Source organism: Toxorhynchites rutilus, chromosome 2 (genome assembly GCF_029784135.1).
Source record: "Toxorhynchites rutilus septentrionalis strain SRP chromosome 2, ASM2978413v1, whole genome shotgun sequence".
In the NCBI taxonomy this organism is placed as follows: Eukaryota; Metazoa; Arthropoda; class Insecta; order Diptera; family Culicidae; genus Toxorhynchites; species Toxorhynchites rutilus.
The window spans coordinates 337,981,770-338,007,543 of record NC_073745.1 but is presented as its reverse complement, the minus strand read 5'-3'; the positions used below and the strand labels follow the sequence as shown (position 1 = coordinate 338,007,543).

The 25,774-nt window shown below is 38.8% G+C and overlaps 1 protein-coding gene across 8 annotated transcripts in view; it reads right to left on the bottom strand.

The window, feature by feature from the left end:
- Positions 1–1,366: 1,366 nt before the first annotated feature.
- The window catches only part of LOC129765265 (transcription initiation factor TFIID subunit 4), a 49,685-nt gene continuing 25,277 nt past the window's right edge, over positions 1,367–25,774 (bottom strand). For 3 of the 8 annotated variants that reach the window (XM_055765382.1, XM_055765383.1, XM_055765384.1), the window contains exons 3-11: positions 23,892–24,056; positions 23,249–23,503; positions 22,104–22,649; positions 21,924–22,037; positions 14,475–14,789; positions 3,303–4,361; positions 3,069–3,242; positions 2,888–3,013; positions 1,368–2,806 (exon numbers count right to left, since the gene is read on the bottom strand). In XM_055765382.1, the coding sequence (XP_055621357.1) occupies positions 2,651–2,806; positions 2,888–3,013; positions 3,069–3,242; positions 3,303–4,361; positions 14,475–14,789; positions 21,924–22,037; positions 22,104–22,649; positions 23,249–23,503; positions 23,892–24,056 (2,910 nt within the window). In that variant the 3' untranslated portion in view covers positions 1,368–2,650. Of the gene's footprint in view, positions 2,807–2,887; positions 3,014–3,068; positions 3,243–3,302; positions 4,362–14,474; positions 14,790–21,923; positions 22,038–22,103; positions 22,650–23,248; positions 23,504–23,891; positions 24,057–25,774 lie in introns of all 8 variants that reach the window. The other 5 variants (XM_055765385.1, XM_055765387.1, XM_055765389.1 and 2 more) reach the window with 5 other exon arrangements.

Sequence of the window (25,774 nt, the reverse complement as noted above, 5' to 3'; positions counted from 1 at the left end):
GTTTACCAGAAACCCTGATGATGACTTTTCGAGCATTTTGTGGCTCCTCAAGTATGGAGTCACTGGGCTCTGAAGACTTCAGATTACCTGGGTTTTTGGAGTTATGAAGTTTCTCGTTTCTTGACACCAGATCTCCTTCGAGCACACTGGACTTCTTTTGAGTTGTGGTTTGGCGCTGCTTTGGATTAGTTTTCCTAAACTTAGTTTCGCCAAAACGGAAGTTTATTTTGAATTGGTTGCTAACAAGTTGACGCATTGAAGCTTCGTGGACTGTTAGCGTCCAATCCGCGTGGATTTCATTGGGATTGGATCTCTTGAGTAGATTTTCGTTTTAGCTCTCAATGAGGCTTTTGAGTCTCTCGTCGCTGTATGTTGCACTTTGTGGAAAAAAGGCATGAAGAATCTCTGGACGCGGTATATTTTTTGCGTCTAGAGCAACCAGTTTTGTGTTATCCATTTTGGAGTTATTGATTGCATTGGGTTAAGCATTACATAAGCTACATACCATACTTATTAGAATTGGGAAATCACGCGTACAGGAGGAATAGCGTATCGAAATTGTTTTAAATGCTCAAAGGGAACCCCTTATAGCGTCAAACTTAAAGTTCGTTTTTCACGAATTCAGAAAAATGTCACATGGTCCGGTCTGACTTCACACCGACCAGTTATGTCCGAGAAATCTATCAGAACATGGTCGATCTGAGATTCTGTTGGATTTGGTGATCGCCAGTAGTATTGGTGGAGGAATTTGTGTTGGATGAAGGTACCGCTTACGATCATACTCTCAGAAGTGCTCTTTACCGATCTGAGCATTGAAATCTCCGATGATGGTCTTGATTTAATTTTTTCGGCAGTGTATTCGCGTATTTGCGCTCCAGCTATGCAAAGAATTCGTGTTTGTCATCATCGGGACTTGCAGGGTTAGGGCTGTGCACGTTATTGATGCTGATGTTGAAGAATCAGCCCTTAATTCGCATTCTTGGCTTGATTGGCTACCACCCAATCACACGCTCCTGCATATTGCTCATCAAAATGAAAGCTATGCCTAGCTCGTTTGTGTTGCCGCATCTCTAGTAATTGACTTCGTGGCTGCGTAATCGTGAAACGTAGATTCTCTCCAACACATCAAGTGCCATGCTTACCACTAGGCCATGGGGATCACCTCGTAAGATATTCGAAAACAAAACAGCTCGAACGAATGGTATTCGAATTTAAAAACGGAGTGTATTTCTACATTAAGAGGTCTGTGAGAGGGTTCAATCGATTCTTAATATTTTTAAGAATATACACACACAGTTACAGATTATAATTCTCAAGATTTGAATAGATACAAGCCAAGCAAAAAAAAAAACGTAAGGTAGTTACGGAGCGAACAAATAACTTTGAAGCTCGTTTTCTCTTTTATCGTTTTTATGATCTCCCTAAATTGAAAAAAAACTTATGAACATTTTAGAATTATCATAGCTTAGTAGGGAATAATCATCAAAATTCATTGAGTTTCTTTTAGTTCCAACACTGAATTCGGACGTTTAAATTTTCTTTTAGAATTTATTTTTATAAGAAAAGGTATCTCTATTGTTGAACTTTCCTTAGCATTTTCTGTTTTATACCATCGAAGGATTCATTTCATTAAATTAAACTCGAATGAAAAGACTCTAAACATAAATAATAGGGTTTTTTTCTTGATTTTTTATAAACAATAAGCTTTTTTAATTTTCAATTTTAGTGATATAATCACAAAGAAAGCTTGTTACTCATTGACAGTTTGTCAATTCAACCTTTAACATATCCGAATTTTCCACAATGTTTTTACCTTTTGATATAAGAATTTTTTTTCTAGTTACAATTTTAGCGTTTTACTTCCTAACTTGGATCGTCATTGTAATTTTTTTTTAGATTATTTTTTCTCTGGTTGATATAGGTTTTAAAAAGTAAAATCAAACAAAAACAATGTTCGCAGGCGGTCACATTCGCACAGACCACGGGGGCCCCTCTAAAGGATTCAAAATTATTTACTCATTTGTAGCTCTTATTATTTCAGACCTAATTTCTTTTTTCTTCTTAGACTTAAAACCTAGACGCGTTCGTGTGGTTCACATTATGTTAATTCTCTGTACAGACTTTATTTCGGTTTTACTGTGTTGTAAAATTTAAATAAAACATAGAAAACAGCTCACGCTCATAAATTAACCGAAACTGCTTACTATTTCTTTTTCTTTCTCACGCGCTCGCTCCCTAATATATCCATTGAAAATAACTATGTACAAAATTCCCTAAGAACTCACACAAACATTTATGTCCAGATGGTCACCGCACTCTTTCATCCCGTGTCGTCTCCGCGCGGTCCACGATGTCACACTCCTAGTTCTACATCTGACATTATAACATGAAACGATGCATGAATTGGACACTTTTGCCTCCCCCATCGCCAGGTCAACGGTGGAGCCTCGTTGATCTTGGATCTAAAACAACCCATTCGAGATGAAAAGAACCGAACCGTTGGTCCTTCGGGATCACTATCGTTTATCGGCAGTATGCTCCAAGCCATTTCCGATCGTTGTTGCATGCAACGGCTGACACCTCAGCGGAAAATGACTGTTATCATCATTAGCATCATCATGAACGTTATCACCACTCGTACCACAATCGATCACTTGAGGTAGGCCTTATAGAGCATTTGACTTCTGCAGCTCTCCTTCTCTTGCTCCAGATAAAACAGCATATCACGCAGATTCACCCTCTTGATACGAGGTCTGAGCGAGGTGGAAGCCTTCCCACTGACGACACCGATTCCAGAGGCCCCTGGCTGTAAACATTATTACGTTATTATGTACACTAACGGTGGCGCAGTAATGTGTGTGTGTGCATTTACAGCTGAGATACTTACGGTTACTGGCGCAGTTGCACCTTCCTCCAGCTTGGGCTTTTTCCGCGGTCCAATGGCTTGCAAGGCAGTCAGATTAGCGTCTCGTTGACGTAGCTCTTCCATCTCCGCTCGCTGCATTTCTTTCGCCTGAAACGTATTGGTATTAGATGAAGTCTCTTGGATTGTGTAGATATCCTCTTACCTTTGCTTTCAATTTAGCCTGTTCGGGATCTTCCGTCTTCGATCGGGATTTGGCTGCCCTCATAAGCATTTCTCGCTCCTGTTCTTCGTGTCGCTTTTGTTCCGCTTTGTCCAACTCTTCTAGGAACTTGATCTGCCCTCGAACATCCTTCGTCACCTCATAACGGGGATCAACCTTCGGAAATCGGTGATGGGTTAAATAAATTGTATAATGAATTGTATGAGACGTGCTCACCTTAATAATATCGATTCGATGCTCCGCAATCACCGCCAGCTTCTCCACAACGTTTTTCAGCCGTTCTTGGCAGGCATGCGATATCAACACCGCGACCTCGCTGTTAGGTTCCTCCAGTCCGTGCCTCGCGATGATACTCCTAATTTTGGCCTGGAGTGCGGGCAAATGCAAAAACACCTCATCCTTACACGATCGGATCTGCGTCCCCACAAACTCTGTCGAGCCGAGAATCCGCTGGGTTTCCTCCGCTAGATTGACACCACCCATTGCCGCAACGTCGTTGATATCGTCATCCCCATACATCGATGAAGACACGTGATGCTGGTAAAAAGAAGATTGCATTGAAGCAGCCGCTTTCTTTGCCGCCGCAGATGGATCGGCCGAATCGGCGGAACCCGCGGCGGAGCTTGCGCTCGCTTTCTTTTTGGCGCCCGCCGACGAGTTCTGTGATTTCGTACCCACACTGGTCTTGTTATGAGAAACTGTAACTGTGGAAGAGCTGCTAGTGTTCATAATATGTGCAGTATTGCTACTGGTACTATGGTTTCCGGTGGTGTTGTTACTGCCCGCTGCAGTAGCAGGCCCTGAACTGACCACCACCGTCGTCGCTGAAGGGATACTTGTACTAATTATACTAGTAGAGTGACTACTATTGTTAGCATTATTCAAGGTGGCAACGGCAGCAGCCGCTGAAGAACTAAGTGCTAGCGCTGGCAACGGCTGCGTGCCAGTCACCACTAGCCCCGGTGTTCCGGGAGCTGTTGGTGGAGAGGCCACGGCGGACGTTGCTGCTACGACCATATTGCTGTTACTTAGTGCTGTAACCTGTTTAACCTGCGTTGCGGCCGAACCGGAAGCCGCAGCGGCCGCTGCTGCTGCAGCAGCTGCCACTGAAACTACGGCAGGCGATTGCCCACGGATTGTCTTGGTGGTTACGGTCGTGTTGCCACTAGCAGCATTGTTGTTGGTGGCGACGGTACGCGATACAACCGGCGTCGTTGCACGGATCTGTAGCGTCGCTGGCGTACGCGTTATCGCCGTACCAGCCGGAGCGCGAATCTACACGCACATACAAACACACACACGTTGCGTTACACGGGAGGAAGGGAACGAGATGGGGCCGATGTGTTTTTTGTGAGATAAAAAGAGAGAAAGAAAAAACAGATAACGAGGATACGTTATTTTCTTCGTTTAACTTCTATTGTCTTTGGAGGAAATTGTTGATACATGGAACACAATGGGAACTAACCTACACATGCGCACTAAATACTGTATTCTACAGGAGGACTAGCGGTTCGGAGTTTACATCAAACATCACTGGTCATTAACACGCGAAAAACTCTATCAATCGATTTTTACAATCTTCTCTCAATCCAAATTTCTTATCACTTAGAAAGTTTTACAATGCGATAAAAAGGAAGTAGTCACTTGGTGCCAAGTCCGGACTATATGGTAAATGCTTTAAAACATCCCAATCAAGCTCCCGGATTTTTTTGGCGAGTAACTATAGACATGTGTGGCCTTGCGTTGTCCTGATGGAACACTACACCTCTTATGTTGGGCAATTTTGGACGTATATGGTCAACCACTAGCTTCGAACGGTTAGGTAGTTGACAGGAGAGATCTGAATTTAATATATTGGACTATTTTATTTTTAATTAAAAAAAGGAAAACAATAAATTAAAGCACAATTTTTTTTTCCGAAATTGCACATTTTTAGCTGTTACAGTATCGGCACCATAAACATCATTCATAATTTCAGTGACCCTGCTTACATTTTCGTCTTTATTTAAAAAAAACTTGAAAATGTACTCTGATGTGCTCTTCTTTAATTCCATTGTTAACACCCTGTAATTCACAACTGAATGGAACAAACAAAAACAGCCAAAGTTTTTTTTTAGTGTGAACATCTACAACGAGCCTAAACTTGGAATTGTATGATCGATATTAAGCGAGACATCGATAGCTACAGTCAGATACTGAGAAAATAATTGATTTGTTTTTCCCCAACGAAGTATTATCAAGATACTCAGCCGTCAAGTATGTCCGGAACCTTTTGAGGAAATATGTTCTATCGATTTATGATTTTATGATTGATTGTTCTTCTAATTGATCCTTTACAATTTCCTTTTACTATAAAAACCTCCAAATGCTAAATTTGGTTCCTTTTTCTTGCTTAGTTCTTAAGTTATGCAGAAAATTGTTTTTTAATTTGCAATCGATTACCATTTTGGCTTCAAAGAAATGAAACACGAAGCTCTCTATTGTCAATGCCGAATTGCGGAATACATTTGAGATTCGATTTGGCCTACATCCGCTTAATCGAATTGCCGATTACAAAACTCAAGGCCCTGAACTGACCATCATTATGTTATTATAGAATAACCACGTCCATGCAATAATCATCAGTGATGGAGATCGATTCACGGTCGGAGTCCTCTCTCCATCCTCACAAGCTCTGCTGCTTGCTACAAGAAACATCGGGCTGTTGTGCTATTAATAACACAACAATGGTAACTGTCTTCGCTGTCCGAACTAATTGAACAATGAAACAGAATTGAAATAGCTTGAAATAGCTTAAAATAGCTACTGTGTAATTTACTATATGTATAGATACGATAAACATGTAACATGTACACGATTGAATCCGGCTGTGTCACAGCTAAAATGCTAATGATGCTAAAAAAATAAACAAATGGGATAAAAAAAGGCCTCGGGTGTATGTGGAGTTTCGTGTTTGTAGACTAACAAAAGAACAGAGAACAGTTTTCATCGTATTTTTTTGTCCACTGAGGTATTATTCCTTTTGGACCTTTTGCGAAGATCGATGAAAAATGGACCAAAATACCCATGAATACATTCTTAAGGAATATATGAAACCAATAGAAATGCCCTGTTTGTAGACTGAACTACCCAAGTCAACTAACTAAGTCAATAGCGAATTCAATTAACCTTACTAATCAGTTTACATTCGATTCCTGGAACGTTTCTGTAGGACCTCTTACTGCAGAGATATTTTTAATTGAACCCTTCCGTCTCCGATTATTCAGCGCCCGTTTTGTCCGAGACGAGATTACGGCAAGCCTAATCGCGACAAGGTTTGCGTAAAAGTGCTTTACCCATTTTAGGCCAAGTGTTCGAAAAATCGAAAAGCAACTTTGATAGTTTCCCATGGCTCATGGCAACCTCTTACTGCAGAGGTTTGTTATCAGAGGACAGTTTAGTCTATTGCTACCACTTACTATCAATTTCATTTAATTTTTTATAACTTTCTTGGGCAATAAATTCGGTTTAAAGCAACTATGTGCAGATGGGGGTCTCCGTAGCCACATTGGTTGCGCGTTCGCTTAGTAAGCGATCGATCGTGAGTTCTAAACTCAGGACCCTCATTGGCCATCCTTGTGTTGTTACAGAATAACTACGTCCACGCAACAATCATCAGCGATGGAGATCGATCCACGGTCGAAATAAGATCGATTCATCCATACAACTGCTCTGCTCTGCAAGACACATCGGGCTGCTGTTCTATAAATAACTCAACAATGATCAATCAACTGTCTCCGCTGTTCGGTCTAACTGGATAATGGAAGAACAGAAGGAAAACTCTTACGCCTAAATGGCTACTGTGTAAATGTGTACCATATGCAATGGTATAGAAGGGAATACTCTAACGCCGAAAATGGCAACTGTGTATGTGCTAATTATAGATATGATAAACATGTGACATGTACACGATTTAAATTCGGCTCTGTTACAGCTAAAATGCTAATGAGCCTAAAATAAACAAAAGGGATATAAAAAACTATGTACACAACCTCACATAACCTAACAAACAACAAAACCTTATAAAGTTCAAAAATAGGTGTTGGCGTCGAATAAACGAAAACTGATTTTGGACCCGTATTTTTTATTTTTTCATTCGGGGTGACCATTTCCATTTTAGGGTGGTCCGAAAAATCGACTTTTTCCCCTTTTTCCAAAAACGACTTGACATATCAAATTAAAGCTAATTAGCTAGACTTTCTTGGAAAAATGTTACACTTGCAAAAATTTATGGATTTGATTTTGTCATTATTGATTTTATTTGTTTTCAATAGTTTTCATGGTCTCGGGACCAATATGTTTTTTATGTTTTTTTCTTGAAAACTGAGGATTTTTTGCATAACATATCCAAAATTCAGGAAGGCGTTATTTTTTGTTCTTTTGTTATGATTTTTAAAAGTTAACCGATGGTAACTCATTTCTCCCCTTTTTTTTCTTTTCCGAGACCATGTATACTATAAAAAACTAATGCAATCAATAATTATGAAAACAAAATCCATTTTTTTGCCAATATAATATTTTTCAAAGAAGGGGAAAAAGTTGATTTTTCCAACCACCCTAAAATGAAAATGGTCACCCTAATGAAAAAATTGAAAAATACGGGCCTAATGTCTTGCGGTAACGAGCAAAAATACCACATTTCACGAAAGTCTGAGAACCAGTATATCGGTTTGGCATGGAATGGCTGATGAATAAGATAAAGATAATTTTTAAATACTTCTGCTTATATGAGTCGATGGTATCACATCATTCTAGAAAAGAGATCTCTTGCCCAAATTAGTTCGAGAGTCCCTGTCCTACAGGAACAATAATGTAGGTTTGATCAACGTTTTTGTTTGGCGATTTTTCGATTTATTGTCATTTCCGGAAAACGGAAAAATAATTCTTGAAGATTGGAGTTTCTGTAACGCCAATAATCAAAATTAATGGCTTTTGTTAAAAAAAATAATCTTTACAGCTTGCTCGTTCATGAGTTAAAATTCGCGCCTAAATTTCGACGCCGAGAATGAGACGTATTTCAACAGTATTCTCCCAGGAGAACTAGGAGCGAAATTTCTTTGTGGTCAAGCGCAACAGAGAACTGATAGTTCAGATAATACTGGACAGAAGGCTTTTTATTGGGTATCGATTATCGTATTATATGTTGATATCGCGGGCAATAGCCTGCACTCTAAAATTTAACTATTTTTGCCCAAAGTTTGAACACGTTTGTTACATATTTAAAAATTATGTGACTTTTTTATAGGGATAGAGGCCAAAGTTGTGGCAATTATTTTTTTAAAGTTTCATGGAAAAGAGCATGTCCAATCTGGAATCAAATAGTAAATTGTGGGGAACTTCTGGGTTGGAAGTTGGAACGGGTAAACGGGTGGAGAAATCTTCGGTGATCATAGACGGGTGCGTGAAGACTGCTTCCGTTGCGACGGCACAGAGTAAAGAGTGACTTTTTCTGGGTTACATCATCTTCATTTTCGGTAATTGTATCCAAGCAAATTCGAAATAGTTTTTGTTAATACATATTGGTCAAAGTCTTCCATAACTAGTTATAGTTTCTTCAAAATTGTAACTAGTCAAAAATCTAAACAAATTAGATGAAATCAGGAGTATCATAAACATTGTTTTCCTATTTTGAAAAGTTCCTAACCTTGAAGAAATTTCGATTTCTCCTTCTTCATCCCAACTTCATGTTATTGTTGAATTCTCCTTCGCGATTCGCAATTTTGTGCTTTCTGGTTCTAAATCACTCTTGATACGTAGCTTTTTTTTCCAATTTTATTATTTCAGTTTATTCTTTATCCTTCTTTCTTCATTCACCTTCTCTTTCTTTTCCATTTTAGCATTCTTCTTTCATGTTCCAAGCGCCGGATTCATTTGAAGCGTTCCTCTGCTGTCAGAATTGCAAAAAAAACTTCCAAATCTAGTTTCGATGCTTCTTGCTGTGCTTCTATGTTAGAGAAGTTTGCAGTAAACTTTAGATATCACCTGCCTTCCTTTATATGTTGGTGCGATCCGCCAATGCAGTTAGTGTGTCGGTGGCCCTCACATCGTTGACAGGATTCTCGCTCTAACAGTCACTATTTGCCTCATTGGTGGGTCCTTGACAAAATGCCAATTCACGATCGGGATGTATGTCTTCTTAAATGGCACTAACGTTACTAGAGGAACTTCAGCGTCTCAACGTAGTCTCACTTGAGTCATTCTGATTAGTACTTAGTTAAGATTTTATGCCAAATAACACACCTTAAATGCATTCTGAGTGACGAGCTCTAGAATACGCGTGACCACAGTGCCGAAGAAAATTTCTTTGATCTTTGTAGGGCTGCTGTCTTGCAGCATGCCCTGCCATCGCACTCGTCCAGCCTTGGTGACTTTCTGAATGCTGGGTTCGCCGTAAAATGCGCCAGTTCGTGATTCATTCTTTCTCTGTATATTTCCTATACACCGTTGCATATTGTTCTGAGCACTCGGCGTTTGAAAACTCCGAATGTTTGTAAGTCCTCTTCAAGCATCGTCCATGCTTCTTGCCCACTTGGTACAAGGTCGGAATTTGTTGTACCTTAAGTACCTTGCTGACCTTACGGATTTCCTCGATCACCTCGAACTCATCGCCGTCGATCACAACACACTACCAAAAAGGATTCTTATGCGATCAGTCCCTCTTACTAGCATGTAGCACACAATTTCCAAGAGAACCTCCATTTTTTCTCGTGGTAATCCCCATTTGATTCTACATGTTTCGCCAATCTCTTAGACAACTTGTGGATTCCTTTCCAATAAAACTTTTTATTTCGATAAAAACCAAGTTCCGACAAAGTTTTCGGCATCTTAATATTCGGCGAAGTGCTGCTCTGCAAGTGCATGTCGTATTGAATCGAAAAGGTGATAATCTGACTGGGCTAGGTTTCCAATCTGACGTTTTGATAACGTTTTCCAGTGAAAAATTTTTCCCGCATCCTTTACGACTTTAGTGATGTGCGTCGGTGCGTTGGTGAGCATTCGGTCTTTTTTCCATCCATGCATGGTTTAAATTTATCATTTTTGTCAGTAGCGATCTGTATTCACCGTTTCACCCGGTTATAGAAGCGAGCACTCTACTGGTCTCACCACACACAGAGCTTTCAGCCAAAACGGTTTGACTTTGCAGTGGATGGACCAGCTTCATCAGATGAAAACCATGATTCGCTTAGTGTTCTCGAAATAACTTTAACAAGCAAACGATGTAATTCGAACGGTTTTTCTTTAAATGATAAGAAAAATTGTAGACGAGATCAAACATTACAGAAATTAAAGAATGAATTCTCCAGTACAAATTTGGTAGCACTGAAAACGAAGGAATGTTTGCACTGTGGAGCGAAAACTATTCGCAAAGCGATAGAAAGCCAATTTCAGAAAATTGCCAAATTAACTTTTAACATTAACATTTACTGTTGATTGCTCGCTGTCTAGAGCGAAAATCTAACTTATTGAATATCCTGAACATATTGAACAGCCAAGTAGTTTTCCAATATCTTTTTAGCAAAAACACATCTCCAACACTCCCAAAAGTGTAATTTTCCAAAAAAGGAATCCAAAAATCTTCAATCTCTTTCACAGAACAGAAAATTTGAACCGAATGGGTAGTGGCGGTAGTGTCGGCGACAGCAACCGTTGAGGAACAAACTTTCATCTTCAGTTCTCAATCGTCTATATGTGATTTGCAGCCTTCTTCTTCTTGAATGGCGTTAACGTTCCCTGTGGAACTTTTGCCGTTTCAACGTATTTACTAACTAGCGTCATTTGCTAATACTAAGTTGAGATTTCTTAAGCCAAATAACACGCCTTGAATGTATTCCGAGGGGCAAGCTCTTGAATACGCGTGACCACAGTGCAAGTCGAAGGAAATTTCTTTGACAAAAAATCCCCCGGCCAGAACGGGAATCGAACCCGAACACCCGGCATGATAATGTGAGACGCTAACCACTCGGCCACGGGTGATTTGCAGCCAAGAATGGGTTATTTATTGTTTTTTTTTTATTTTCAGCTGAAAACAAGCGCAGATTATTGCAATATTTCACCTCTCTCCACATTGACCGTAGAACGAACGCTGTGTTTAATTCGCCGTGATATATAGATAATGTGCCCCAAATATTCATAAGTTGCACTTTGTTCACAGCACGGTTAGGAAATCACACAAATGGTTTGAACAAAAGTATGGGTAAATTGGAATTCTTCTAATTTACCTTAATTAAAACTATTTACGGATTAGGGAATCATAATGTACAGATCGGACTCGATTATATATAGTCGACCATTTTTTTCAACAATTATTTTCAAATCCTATACATAATCCAATCACAAGAAAACAATTTTTTCATTAATGTATGAATGGCAAACATTAATAGAAAAATTGCTTTTTTGTGATTCGATTATGTATTGGATTCGAAAATTAACATTGAAAGTGAAATTGCAATTATATATAATCGAGACCGATCTGTATAGCATATTTTCAGCTCCATGATATTAGTTTATAACGCGATTCAAAACTTCCGGAAACATCAAACTGTTTCAAAAATCAAGCGAAAGGCTCGAGAATAATCTTTTTATAACAATAGAAACTCATAATAGGATCACTAAGGATTATAAAATTGTGGTCTGCGGGGTTTTGTGGCTCAACCCAATTCTGTAGTCTCGAAAAAGAACTTGATGGCCCGACTTCATTTGGTAAAAACCTACAGAAACAAACCGGCCACCTTTTTGGCGAGATGTATTTCAGAGGATTAAATTCACTAGAAGCATTACGTGTGGAGTCCACCAGGAGCAGTCTTAAGAAAATGTAAACCGTGAAAGAGACCGTATAATGATGTGGATCGCGTTTTCTTCCGAATCCAAACCCGAATAGAAATCCAAATAGAAATACTCTGTTTGTAGACTTAACTACCGAAGTAAACTAACTAACTAGGTCAACAGCGAATCCAATTAACCTTACTAATCATCTTACATTCGATTTCTGGAACTTCCTGTAGGACTGCAGAGATATTTTTTATTTGAACCCCTTCGTCTTCGATGCGGAATATTTTATATTTCATTTCATAAATATAAAGTGCACCGCATATCGAACGGCCGTTTTGAATACTCCGACAAATATTAAGGTTTTTTATTCAAATATTATCAAAATGTGATATGTATCTGAGAATTTGGAGGCGTGATTACTTGTTCGATCTGTCTGAATTTGATCGTGTTGACCTAGTATCTGTCTTCTAGATTGTACGAAAAAAAAACCTTACCAATGGAATCTGTTCTAATCTATTCTACTAAATGGCTCCTAATGGATTTTCTAATAAACTTGAAAATTACTTCACGATTATTCTTTTTTCAAAAATGTGCTTTTGTGTTTTCAGTTCGTTGGAATAAGAAACAAAATCCAAATTTAATTTACTCAATTACCACCATATTCATTTGTCGGGTGTAAATATAAAAAATGTCAATCATTCGAAGGTGGGCAGTAAAGTAATTCACAAATGCTAGGAGAAACTCTTGATACTTCCTGCAAGATTATGTGCATTACTTTTCAGCCAACCGTCGTAGAAAACAGAATAGTTATGTCGATACCAAGCAACATATTTTTTACGTAGATTCACGCCAATGTCAACTTGTGAAGTTGATTTCAATATTCGACAATTATTGGAAGTCTTATCTTCTATAGACCGATTGATCTTCGCTTATGTTTCGAAGACATAGGTGATTTTTTGAAACTATAATTTTATTCGTTGTCAACTAACCAGTGATGTTTAAGTAGATTTCGAGCGTATACCTAGATTTTCGTGCGCATGTCTTTTCAATTTTATCTACTGTGAGAAATCTTTTGTGTTCTCGTTGTGTATACCAGCAGATACAGAGAAATTTAGTATAAATTAGCTAAAATTAATCTAAATACGATGATAAAAAATGGACAACGTTAACATCTGACATCCTGTAGCGGAATAAAGGTAACAACAGCTCATGCAGCGGAAAAAAGGAAAAGAAGAGCTTAGAACATGTGTGTACAATATATAAACAAACTGACCAAACAGAACAAAGGAGGGAAGGGGGCAATTTTCGAGCTTATTTTAGTTGATTAAAGAAGAGTAAATATATTGTTCTTCAACCATCACCAATATAACACAACCGTAGGGGTTCCGTTTGAACGACTTTTGATCTGATAGAATTGAATAGTGATTTGAAATATTTATTACCTGTAAACTCAAAATACAATTGCGCAATGCTACAAAACAAGCAAGTCGAATCAAATCAGTTTTTTCTTCTTCAAACCAACAACTTAGGTTAATCTGATTAAATCTATATAATATTAGTATATAAAAAATCTGAGATAGTAAAAACAAAGGGCAACGAATTAAACCGGTTGTCATGCATTTTTTTCCATTGAACTCGAGAGTATTCCGTTAATATCCAGCAGCAAGTAACAGCAATTAATAGTCGAACACCGCAATAAAAATACTGAAAAATGTAATAGAGGGCTAAAAACTACATGGTAAATATTTCAACACTATATATATATAGAGTAAAAATTACAAAGATATTCATTACAAATTAACTGATCTCAAACCAATCTCCAATTGGAAAAGGGAATAAACAAACGCTGATGCATTTGGGGTTTTAAATTAATAAATGTAACTCTACAAAGTATAAAAAGCACAAGCAAAATTTCAACTATTTCTCTCCATTCTCACACAGTTGTTGTTCATAACACGGCTTATGATACTGGGAGTTTGAATCAGATGCATTCAAGGGTTGACAAAATACGGTATTCACAGTATGAATCAATTCAAATTCAAGGAACGTATTTTGAGACTTTGAACGATTAATGATTGATTTAAATAGAAAGAAATAAGATGATGAAAGCTATTCAGCAATTTTTAATTTGTTTTGGAAATCTTTCGAAAGATCAGAAACGCGGAAATATGAGCTTATTGGAAACTTGATAGTGGTAACAATTCGGTTTATGCTTCCGTATATAATTATCAGCTGGATATCTTCCATCACCTCATGAATTGAACTGAGGAAATATGTATGTGTGTGTTTTGTCGTTTGTGCATAATTGGTTAATTCAGAAGTTAATGGATGAAATGAAAGCAATTTAACGTGTTTGTAACAAGCCTATTATAATAATTCAAACAACAATTTTAGCTAATAACTCATTACCAGCACTCGGAGTAATCAAAGTAAAATTTCTAATATACTAAATTTCTCTAAATACCTGCTGTGGGGAACCAGTGGGGATAGCATAGGACTATGGACAGGATTCAGTGTTTTTTTTCTTCTTTTACTTGACTTAAAGGTTCAGAAGCTACCAGGAGACACCAAAACACTTACCGGTAACAGCGCTGGGGGCGTCGTTGAGATCGTTTGAGGCAGCTGTTGGCTTGTTTGCACAATGGTGGTATGTCCTACGGTGGCCGTCGCGTTCGGTCGTATGTGTTGAGTCGTGATTTGCCGCGGCACGCTGGTGGTTGTTTGGTGCTGTTGTATGGGCGTTTGTATCCGCACCGGGGCGGCCGGACGTATCGTCGTTTGGCCAATTCGGGGTACAGTGGTTCCGCTCGATTGCGTCGTAAGCATCCGGATTTGCGTCTGACCCACCATGCTGTTCTGTGTCACGATGGTTTGGGTTACCGGACGAATTTGGGCCTTAAAATGAGGATATTAGCATTATTTATGAATTCTTTAAATTGTTGTATCTGTTGTGTTATTTGGAGAACCACTTTATCGGTTCAGCTTGGAATGGCTGAATATGTGGTTTCAATTCAAGTCCCGAAATGTAATAAGTACAAACGAAACATGAAATCAAACCGTATGGTGTCACAATCTGTTGATTTGAAGCCTACGAGAATAATAACTCATGTGGAATAATTTTGGAACACAAGCCCAACATTACTTTTCAGTTACTGGGCTTTTTGGGAACAAATTCGTTCGAACGTGAACAACAATATACTTGATTTTTTTTTCTTTCTTAATTTAAGAGATTTTCAGTCGAAGACTGGTTCATGTCTGTATATAAAGTGCACCGGGGCAAGTTGAAACGGAAGCAATAACTGTTACTAGGAATAACAAATTGACGTGATATTTTTTTTCAGTAAACAGTACCTCTTAACCCACCTCATGACGCCCATAACTAGTATATTGGAATGCCTTAACGAAATCCGTGCCATTGTTTACTTTTCGTCTTTCAAGAAATAAAAACGAACATTTTTGCGCGCTAACTAAATCGCTCAGAAAACACTGATTTTTAAGAAAAAATCTTCTGAATTGCATGTCAGGTAATCAAATAGTGATAGTTAAGTGTATTAATGTTGAAAGCCAATCCGAAAATAAGTTTTCCCGTACAGAATTTTCAGCATTACAACTTAAACTATATTCTTCAACCCTGGGGTAACTTGAACCAAGAAAAATAATCAAGACCAGTGATGGTAAAAAATCACATTCAACGATCAATAAATAAGTATATTCCTCTAGTCGGATGTTTTTAAATCACCCCCAGCAGGCGATGCTCTTTTATCCTTCATATGTACACAGAGAGAATACTTGGAACGGTGAGCTACCAAGATCTCCAAAAAGCAATATGAAAGAGAAATCCCCACTGTATGCACTCTCGAAGCATTACTTCTACTACTTGTGTGAGGCAAGACGTGCCGTCTCATATTCCATCATATATTATATGCCGTCTCGAGCTCGATCAATTGTCACAACCGCAGCTCTCGACAGAGAGAGTCAAACAGCCAACAAGGTAAGATCGTCTCCCGCCCGATAAACAGCAGACGGGAAATGGATGCAATTGATTAATTTTATTACCAGCAGATTTGGGCGAATGTCATTCCGCCCAAAATCGTTTTTTTAGATTCCAATAATTCTGAACATTCACATTTCTCTTCAAATATTTTTTCTAATATTAATTCAATTAGTGATTTCACGAAACACTTTTCGAAATCAATGGAATTTAAGATCCTTTTTTATTTTGTAGATAAAACGGATCACATATTTGATTAATTCAATTCTGTGTGGTTACGTTTTTCGTTGCAAATAAATGTAATGAATTAGTATGAACATATGTTATTCATATATCGTGGACTTCCGACATATGTGGCAGTAGATTTATTGAACGACTAATGTTTTTTTTCATATCCCTTCAAACTTGTTGCATCTTTTGAGTGTACATACTGCTTTGTCCGCTGATTTGTTTGGTTGAATCTAGTTAATTTCAGGTATTCAATCTCCATATTGTCGAATAAATACTATTGGAACAATTGATATCGCAAAAATTATTATCAACATCCTACCTAATCATCAAACGGTATGCGATGAATTTAAGTGAACTGACGGCATTGGAATATATGCTTTGTGAGGACCACACAATTATTATCAGAGCGGATAAACGTCCGACTGGAAGTCATGAACATCAATTTAATGTTCCCAAGATAAATTTATCTTTTGAAGGTCGTTAACCTTCCTAAAGATGATCAGATGGAATATATTCCAATGTCGTCTGGAATAACCGAACCTTATGATCGTGATGTTGTTTTTGCCATTGTTCTGATGTTTCATAACACGGCACTCTATTGATTATTCGCCGAAAATGGATAAAAAAATATCCTTGAGGTTAGCCTACGGTTTTAGTAGCAGTGCAATATGGTGAGCCAGTCTCAGGATAAGAAAACATTTTAAAATTAAGCTTTTTTTTTAATGAATCAGTAGTAAAACAAAACGTCAAAAAATTTCTCAGTTTTGTGATAGCAGATAATCATTACCTATTTGAGTTGTATGAGTATTCCCCTCCACAATCCTAAAATGTTATGAGTAAATATTTACGTGCTTACACAAAAAACACATGTTGAAATATTTGCGCTAATTTATGTTTTTGATTAATTCAAGGTAATTAAGGTCTTTCTAGCCACAAGTTTACTCGGGCCCGAAAGGAGTGTTCTGTATTTGGGCTGGCGGAAAAATATATCTCGCAAGACCACGTGTTCGATATCGTAATAGCCTTGGCCAATAACACATTTACATTAACTCATAAAATTAGTGATTTGAGGGGGATTACTGTTTGTAGTCTCTTGTAGATGAATTTAAACACCATCTGAGAAATCCTCTGTGGAACATTAAACATTAATGTCGTCCTATCTGCTGTAACGCGTTTTTTTCCTCACATAGTTTCATCGAAGTAAACGCGCTCGGAGAGGAAAATTGAACGCCCGGACGAGAGAGCGAGAATCGTAAAGCGTACGTCATAGAGATACGCATTCCCATGGAGCAAATTCTTGTTAGGAGTTGTAAACAGAGCGAGGAAGGAGAGTAACTTAATTATTCGGACTAGTGATGTCTAAATTTTTCATTTATTCGATTATCGATTATTCGTTGGGGCATTTTTCAATATTCGATTCATTCGAATAATTTTTTTTCAATATTCGATTAATCGAGCGAATATTTATTTCTTGTAATAATCACGTATGACGTTGTCATTCTGGTCGCGTGGTCTATCGGGTTATCGATGTTAGAAGGCTGGAGAAAAAAATGTTGGAAAAAAAATATATAGCCTTATTCTTAACCCAAAAATGCATTAACCTTGAGAAAGATTTCTTCTTTCATTAATCGCGATTACAGTGGCAATTATTCGATGTATTCATATTTTGATTTTAAATTATTCGATACAAAATTACTCGATTATAATTTCAGATATTCGATTATTTGAATTGATCGATTAACTGACGTCTCTAATTCGGACTAGTTTCAGTCTAGCAATGCTTTGGTCAACTCAGAGTTACCAAGAGAAAATCATTTGGTTATGATGGGAAAGGATTAATAGTTAGTCGCAGTTTGCACAGATTACGATCTGTGCAGTTTGCGATTAATCGTAAATCTCATCATGCTCCCTTGTTTTCCATCCTTGATCAAGACAATGGCAAAATGGGGTTACGGTTTATGCAAGAAGGAACTAATCATCGCTATGGAGCAGTATTTGGAGAAAAACTCTATCAAAACACCGTTTAAGAATGGTATTCCAGGAGATGATTATTTCTTGAATTTTAAACGACGGCACAATTTGTCAAAAAAAATACAATCCGTCGAAGTAGCCAGAAAACGAGCCGTTGATCCGTTTGTGATTTCGCAATATTTTGAGTTGGTTCAAGAAGTTACCCACAACATGCCTCCCGACAGAATTTACAATATTGAAGAAACCAGCTTCTGTTTGGATCCAAGTTGCGTCAAAGTGATTGGCCAAAAGGGAAGAGCAGCGCAGAGTAACTGCCGGATCGGGAAAGGAAAATTTAACGGTACTCTTGGGTGGAGATGCAGTCAGGCAGAATCTTCCTCCTCTCATCATCTTTAAAGGCAAAAGTATCTGGAGCAGCTGGATGGCTAAGAGCGACGAAGAGTTTTTTTGGTATGACGTACGCTGCCACTGCAAACGGTTGGATGGAGAATAGAACTTTCTCGAATTAATTCCAAAGAAGCTTTCTGCCTGCTATCGGCAATGGTCGTCCCGCGGCTTTGATATACGATGGACACGTTTCGCATATTTCTTTGAACATAATCGAAATGGCCTTATTTTAAAGCTCCGCCCTTACACCAGCCACCTGCTCCAACCTATGGATCTTGCTGTTTCCAAGCCTCTTAAACTTAAGTACGACAACGCTGTAAACAAATGGCAATGCAAAAAACATGTAGTTAAAATATCAAAACAACAATGTTCGACCATAATTTCTAGGATTTGGGACGCACTTGATCCGCAGTTGATCAGAAGTGGTTCTAGTCATCTCATCTGTCATACCTTGATGCTGGTAATAGATTTCAATTTTGTGATTTAGTGATTTTTTAAGATAACTTTCAAGTTGAACTTAAAAAAAATCGTTTCAACTTGCCCCGGTGTACCTTATTTGTTTTCTCAGTCTCAGTCTATGATATTCCCAATATGTAATTCAAACTTGTGATCCTACTGAGGCAACTGATGATTCTAGTTGAGCTATTTTAGCAATCCTCTCCCCTATCGAAGGTAAGGATATATGAACTGATTAGAAACGATTGTATTTGTTGTGTTTCATAAAACCGTTTCGAACGTAATCGATCTATGAGATGCAATGCTTGATATTACTGAAACACCTTGCCCTATCGCGTACGCCCAACTGTTTAAGAAGTTAAAAATCAACCACGCCAATGATGCGAGAGTATTATCTGATTAAAGAACATCGCACCATTGTAAATAAGCTTCCGCGATTTGCTGAGGCCCGAGTAGCGCGACAACTTTTGAACATTTCAAAGACAAGGTTTAATCATTCCATAGTCAAAATAATCTTCAATAAAGATTGTACACAACACTCTTTTGTGCATGGGAGAAATCCGATGAAAATTAGGGTAAAACTAGTTTAGAGTGTAATGTTTACATGTGCAAAATTTTCATCTCAATCTATTCAAGTGGTTATCGAGATGACGTCCAAGCAAGAAGTGTTTCGACTAAAAATTATGGGCGCGCTCGTGGAAAATCCAGGGCAGTCCAACAAGTGGATCGCGAAATACAGTAGAACTCCTATTATCCGCGGAATAGTCTGGCTAGCTCATCGCGAATAACTAAAATCGCGGATAACGCAATAAAAGACTAAAAATGAGTTCGAAACACGAAAAAAAGATGTTTCAGCAAGAAAACTATGTTTTATCAATACAAAAATCATTAAACTATCCATCTACAAGATCGTATACACCAGTGGTCAAATAATATGAAAGCCATGACCAAAACAAAAGTGCATGGAACTATCAATCACACTCATCCGCTCGCGGATAATCGCAGTTCCACTGTAGTTGGGAATAAAACCAACCGCGAGCAGACAACGGAAGAAAAGTGGAAGCAAAGGAGATGAGAGATTACCTCAAGCGTAATTCGAACCTTTCGACTCGGGACTAGGATTGGGCAAACTCGGATCGATTTTCAGGAGATCGATCTTTTCCATTCCGATTTCAGATTTTTTGGATCGATCTTTTGTACTCGAGAAAATCGAGAAAATCAATAGTCTTGCTTGCGATTTTTTCGATCTTTTGAAACATTTACGGAAAAAGGACGACAAATTTTCCAAGAATTACTTGATGTGGCAGGCGATCTGCGGACGCAACAAATTCAGCAAACGATCCATAACGTCCTGCACCATGAACTGCCAAATATATAAAGAAGAATGTTTTCAGAAGCGCCTGCTGCCCTTTCTACAGTCCCACGAAGGTGACAATCTGTCATTACGCGAAACCGGTGATGGAATGGTACGAAGCCAACGATGTTGTTTTTGTGGCGGAAGACAAATCCACCAAGCTCGCCAGAACACCGCCCGATAAAAAAAAACTGGGCGATTATAAAGGTGAAGTTCCGGAAAACAAAGAAGGTCTTAAAAAATGACCAAAATTTGAACAAAGAGTGGATAAAAGTGTATAATAAAGAAGGCGCAAGTGCTGCACAGGATTTGACGGGTAGCGTTGAGACCAAGGTGCGGGCATTTAGCCTTGAAAAGGAGGTTGAATGAACCAACTTTGCAGAACTAAAGGGTGTGTCACATCAAATTGCATCACGGAAAAAACGCTGTAGAAATTCGCCCAGTAGACCGATCCTTTTGAAAATTTTAGACAGTAAACTAAAAACTATTAAACAACTTTTGGCATTTTCTTTTTATTCATACTTCGAGCCCAAGCCCGTATGCTCGCACCTTCCTCTTTACCCCGTCCATAAGGTTCTGTACAACGTCAGGTTGTAGTTTTTTTGAACAGAAATCCATTTTCTCTTGAAGTCCGCCTCCGATTTGACAACTTTTGGGTTCTTCCGGAGGGCCTGCTTCATAATCGCCCAATATTTCTCTATTGGGCGAAGCTCCGGCGCGTTGGCGGGTTCATTTCCTTTGGCACGAAGGTGACCCCGTTGGATTCGTACCACTCCAACACGTCCTTTGAATAGTGGCACGAAGCGAGATCCGGCCAGAAGATGGTCGGGCCCTCGTGCTGCTTCAATAGTGGTAGTAAGCGCTTCTGTAGGCCTCCTTAAGGAAAACCTGTAGGACTCCTTAAGGAAAACCTGCCCGTTTACCGTGCCGGTCATCACGAAGGGGGCGCTCCGCTTTCCGCAAGAGCAGATCGCTTGCCACACCATGTACTTTTTGGCAAACTTGGATATTGACGTAGACGGACTAACGGAGCATCCATTTTTGCCGTTCTTCACCTTCCGGTCGATGGTTAGGTTCTCGAAGTATCGTTTTAGTACTCTGCTGACCGTGGATTGGACGATTCCCAGCATCTTACCGATGTCCCGATGTGACATCCGGATTCTCGAAATGAGTGCACAGGATTAATTCACGACGCTCTTTTTCGTTCGACATTTTTCCAAATATACGAAAAATTGACAGTGAAGCATGGCCAACGTGATCTATACACTCTTATCTGATTATAAGCGAAAGCTGAAGATATAATTCCTAAGAATTAAATTTTTACAGCGTTTTTTCCGTGATGCAATTTGATGTGACACACCCTTTAATATGTGTTTATTTATTTCGTGAGGATTTCAAAAATAATCGACTTAATATGAATTTTTGGTGATCATTTTTGACTGTTGCATTTTTTTCGGGTACGGTCATTAGTTATCTTGGTTCCGGCGATCAGCCATTCCAACTCCCTAACACGCTTCAATCTTGAGCGCGATGTTTCCCTTGCTTCTCAATCGGTTCCCACATAGTCTAGCATAGATCAGATGAATCTCAACTTCGAGTGTGACCACAGCGACCAGATGCAATGTCATGGTATACTTACAGGTATTTGGGTAAGGGGTGAACCAGAGAATGCCACATTTGCCGAAGGAGGGTTGATGCCCTCAATCGTGATCTCTTTCGTTACGAGCGATTGTCGTAAAAGTGGTAAACTTTTCTGCAAAGAGAAAGAAGATTCGTTAGAGCAAATCATGTAGTTATTGCTAGAAGTAAAAACGCAAACCTTTAAGAAACCGATCAAACATGGCTGCGGGCTCGCGTTGAGTAGTCGCTCTAGCCTTTCGCAAAATTCTTCCGGTTCGACGTTGGCGTCGACCAGTTCCTGGATGAGCGTCCGTACGTTCTTTTCCACCGGTTTGGGTTCCCGCTTCGAGAGCTCGATGAGATTGGTGAGAAACTTCCTGCATTTTTCTTTGGTATTATCTAACGAGTTGCGTTGCTGCGCGGTTTGGCCGGTCGTAGTCGTCACGACGACTGTTTGGGTTGCCTGCTGGCCACCACTTCCGAGCTGCTGAGGTTGCTGTGGTTGTTGGGTTGTCATGACAGTAGTCTGGGGATGCTGGGTGGCCACAACCGTCGGCTGCCCGGTGGCAACGGCCGACGCTGGAGACTGCGCTGTTGAGATGGTAATGTGCTGCTGAGCTGCCAGTGCCGGCACCGGCGCCACAGAGGCTACCGGAGTGGATTGCGTTGTTACATAGCTGGTCGGGGTGTTGGTGATGGATTGGGAGTTGACGATGATCGTACCTGAACCGGACGAAATCGGCTGCTAGTTAACCGATAGAAATAACAAAGTTAGACATCATTGAATACCCAAAAAAAAACATTTCTTTGGCACTACAAACGATCAGTTAAACGCAAATTTTTAAATAGATAAATCAGAATCACTAACTGAAGATAAATTAGCAACTCAACAGGAGAAACAAAATCAATAAATCGTCAGCAGGAAAGTCGAATGGAACACGCTAGAAAACAAAACGAATCCATGCTCGTTTAATGGCAAAATGAACATATTTGGCTCTTGATACAGAATACAAATTGAAATATTTCTTTGGGATAAATCATTCTAAGGGGTCACTTATTCTATACTACTCCAGAATTTCTGACCCGTGAAACAGTTGGAACAATTAATCTATGATAACTTACAAGCAAACAACAAAACAGAATTTATATTTTTAATAATAAACGATACTTCCAAAACCTTATTTTTTCTTGCTGGAGAAGAATTTCAAACATAGCCGCAGCAGCAAAATATTCAGAACAAAATCGACAAATACTAAAAAAAACAAAACAAACGTAAGGGAAAATTAGGAATAGAAGAAGGTATATTTGAGCAGGCCAACAAACGGTGGTTTATTTGGTAATTACATTTTGCTTCTGTTTCACCTGTTGCGTGGTGACAATGGTCTTGCGGAGGGCTAATGGAGGACCGGTAAACCTACTTACAGCTGGGACTGTTTGCAACCGTATCGTCTGATTCGTCGCCGACGTTGCGGTTAAATTGGCGGGTGTAATCTGGGCGCCGGCCGGTGCCGGCCCGATCCGTAGAAGCTGAAATTGGCCCTGCTCATTCTTCAGCAGCAGCGTCGAACCCGGCTGTCCTTGAAGGGCACTTAGTGTGATCTGCACGGTTAGATGGTGAATAATAAAAACATTAGTCAGCTCCCTTTCGGCTTGATTTCTGTCATCGTGTTTTGTTTGTATATCACACACAAAGAAAAATTAATACAGATGGTACAGAGAAAAGTATTATGTGTTAATGGTAGAGGGGTTATTGATTAATTAATTCAGGTAGAGACAATCCGAAACAATACAGATTTTTAGTTTTCCATTCCATTACTAATTAATTAATCAATGCAATGATGTTGATGATGATTCTCAAACTTCAAACTCAATAAAGAATAAGGAAAGGAAAATGAAAGTATGAAAAAAGAACAAACAAAACAAGATAGAATGACAGAAAAATAAAAATTCGAAAAGAATAAGATGGAAAAAATTGAAAGATTCTTACAGCGTTTGCGTTTGGTGGTCTAGTACTAACTATTTGCTGACTACCAATAACAACTCTAGGTGATACAGCGGCAACAGTTTTTTGTTGTGCTTGCGTGGGTGGTGCGCCAGGTCTAACATTTACAATTTGTACACCAGCCGGTAAACCGACAATATTTTGTGTTGCCTTCAGAGATTTTGGTTTGGTTATTGCATGATTAATTTGCAAGACGGAGATAGCGCAAAAGTAGCACAACGAACGATTTGTTTGCAAATAAATGAAAAAGAAAGAGAAAAAAAATACCAGTTGTGAAACATTTTCGTTATTGTTTGCCGGGTTCGATGTGAATATGTGGGGTATTAATATGATGTATTCGGCTCGGAGCACGGCAAGGTGGAACAATCAAGTGACAACTATTGGACAGAGCTTCCTAGTGTGTACAAACTACAGGTGAGAGAGGAAAATTAAAGAAAAACGAATATGTTATAGCTGTTGCTATTAGAACTACAAACGTTTATTGTGAGGTGAGTAAATGTGTTACAGTTTGGTTGCAGCATTTGAAGCGCAAAGTTTGTGGGACATGAGGCAAAAAATGAGAGCGATTTGACTTGGACGTGTCAATAGTAAACAGCATGAAACAGTGGAGCGTTTTATAGGTGGAGCGCATCAATTGGAAAAATAATTGATTTTTGATTTGTTATCAACATTGTGTGATGATCATTTTGGGAAATTCGATACTCCCATGATCCTAATTCATCTTAGATCATTGTTCAGTGTATTTTATGAAACGGAAGGTGGTTCTGTTGCTTGTCGATGCTCAAAAACTTTGTTTTGAAATGTCGAGTCCATTCGGGTAACGCTTTCAGTCAGGATAAAACCGACATCTGATTTATGTTTCACTGACAGGTAAAATTCGTCCTTTTTCTGTTGATGCCTCGTGTTTATGCTTGGAAGACAAATTGGCAGAGCTGGATTGATATTCAGCTGAAAACAGCTAGCTAGAACCAATGTTGAATAGGACATTTCAACAAAAAGGGCTCATCGGCCACATCTCCGGCCACCCAAGCTGAACAATACTATTTATTCCGGACCAGGAACATGATTTTGCCCGTCATCTATTCAATATTGAGAACAGTTTCTATGAGATCTTTATTACCAATATCCGTCGTCTGGCCTTTGAGTTGGCAAAAACCAACGTGAAACACCCTTACAATAACAAAAAGATAATTGCAATCCAATAACGTATCATTTTCATATATTCCCACTTTCCCTTTTAAAGTGTTCACATTTAAAGTACTAAGAAGCTATCTAATCTATATAAGCTTCTTAGTACTTCAAAATTATTGTAACAAGTTTTCGTTTCTCTAAATATGTCGGTTATACCCCGAAGATCGACACCGTATCTTACCCGTACTCCTGTTTATTTCACCTTATAACATCAATATTTGTATTCTATCAAAATTCGAGTTCTACTAAAACAAATTATCAACGGATACTGAAGAATGATTCATGTAGACTTCAACAGAGGTTCTGTAACGATTCGATGTCAAAGAAACATGGGAGGTCTTGGAAATATGTGGAAATCCTTAGGGTGTCGATTTTACCCTGATTTCCCCTACATGTCGTTCATGGAGTGATGAATTCCTTGTTCTTGGCTAGATAGAAAAATAATGTGCTAACCTTACGGCATTGTACTCCACATAGTTGAGCTCAAACCAAAGAGCATAAATATTCCAATCATTTATAGGACTAGACAAGACTCGTGCCTTTGCCGTAGATATCTATGGATAATTACCAAGATTCTCGAAACTCATGTCAATATCTCTATTAGTCAAGGACAGTATGTAAGAGGATATGATCCTTCGATAAAAAACAAGACCGCCACAGAATTATATCAATATCAC